At 64.3% G+C, this 1,338-nt stretch overlaps 1 protein-coding gene across 1 annotated transcript in view; it reads left to right on the plus strand.

Annotated features, from left to right (window-relative positions):
- Positions 1-1,338, plus strand: part of SBF1 (SET binding factor 1) — a gene marked incomplete at both ends in the record, with an annotated part of 40,963 nt that overhangs the window by 19,058 nt on the left and 20,567 nt on the right. Inside the window, 2 exons of the mRNA XM_017739381.1 lie at positions 156-269; positions 1,124-1,201. Of these exons, the coding sequence (XP_017594870.1) occupies positions 156-269; positions 1,124-1,201 (192 nt within the window). The remainder of the gene's footprint in view (positions 1-155; positions 270-1,123; positions 1,202-1,338) is intronic.

Here is a 1,338-nt window from a genome sequence, read left to right on the forward strand (position 1 = left end):
TATGGGATATGGGATGTGGGATATGGGATATGGGATGTGGGATATGGGATATGGGATGTGGGATATGGGATATGGGATGCAGGGTACGGGATATGGGATGCGGGATGCAGGATTGGGAAGCGGGGCCGTGTCCCACTGCTGTCCCGCCCTTCCAGCTGGACGTGGTGATCGCAGACCTGGACGGCGGCACCGTGAATGTCCCCGAGTGCGTGCACATCTCCCTGCTCCCCGAGCCCCTGCTCCAGCAGACTCGGGAAGCCCTGTCCATGGTGAGAGCCACGGCATTCCCTGCATCCCTGGGGCACCAACACCGTTCCCTGGGAATGACACAAGTGTCCAGGGAGCCGGGAATGGAGTCGGGAATGGAGCCGGGGCTGCTCTGCAAGCAGGAGTCGTACCTCGGGATCCTGTCCATTCTGTGGTATCCTGTCCATGCCTCGGGATCCTGAACATTCTGTGGGATCCTGAACATTCTGTGGGATCCTGTCCATGCCTTGGGATCCTGTCCATGCCTCGGGATCCTGTGCGTTCTGTGGGATCCTGTCCTTGCCTCGGGATCCTGTCCGTGCCTCAGGATGCTGTCTCAGGCACCGTTCCTGCTCCAGTGGCCTCTGGCCAACACCCTGGGAATGGCACACGTTCCACGGGAGTGGAGCAGCAGGGACTCCTCCCCGAGCAGGGATCCATCCGTGCCCTGGGCTGCTGCTGCCCCTCTCACAGGGGCCATTCCCAGTGCAATCCCTCTGATGTCCAGCAGTGCCAGAGGGGGGATTCCTTTGCCGAAGGTTTCTGGGAATGGGGTGCTGGCTCCCGGCCCGGGGGCAGGAAGTGGCTGTGGCCTGGCTGCTCCCGTGTTCCCGAGGCCCTTCCGGAGCAAACGCCACAGCTCCTGCTGCTCCACGTTCCGGGGGCAGTGGGGGGCAGAAGGGGCTGCCCCTTCCCTGGATCCCAGTGCCAGCCGGGCTCCCAAGGAAGGGTCAGGCCTGACGGAGCATTCCCGATGCCCCATGCTTTGTCTCCAAGCCCCTCAGACCTTTTCCTTAGGGGCTGTGGGGTCTCTGGGGAAATCTCCTTGGCTTTTCCAGCCGGGATGGGGCCTGAGCTGAGTGTCCTTCCTGGGCAGGTCCTGGACCCGGAGCTGGAGGTGGCCGACCTTGCCTTCCCCCCTTCCACCATTTCCGCCTCCTCCCTCAAGATGCAGGTGAGTGGTGGGAGGGACAGGGGCCCTGGGTGGGGCTGCTCCCCAGGGACACCCCGGATCTCGGACAGGGGCCCTGGGTGGGGCTGCTCCCCAGGGACACCCCGGATCTCGGACCGGGGCCCCGGGTGGGGCGGCGC

Source organism: Corvus brachyrhynchos, unplaced genomic scaffold (genome assembly GCF_000691975.1).
Source record: "Corvus brachyrhynchos isolate BGI_N302 unplaced genomic scaffold, ASM69197v1 scaffold197, whole genome shotgun sequence".
NCBI classification, from domain to species: Eukaryota; Metazoa; Chordata; class Aves; order Passeriformes; family Corvidae; genus Corvus; species Corvus brachyrhynchos.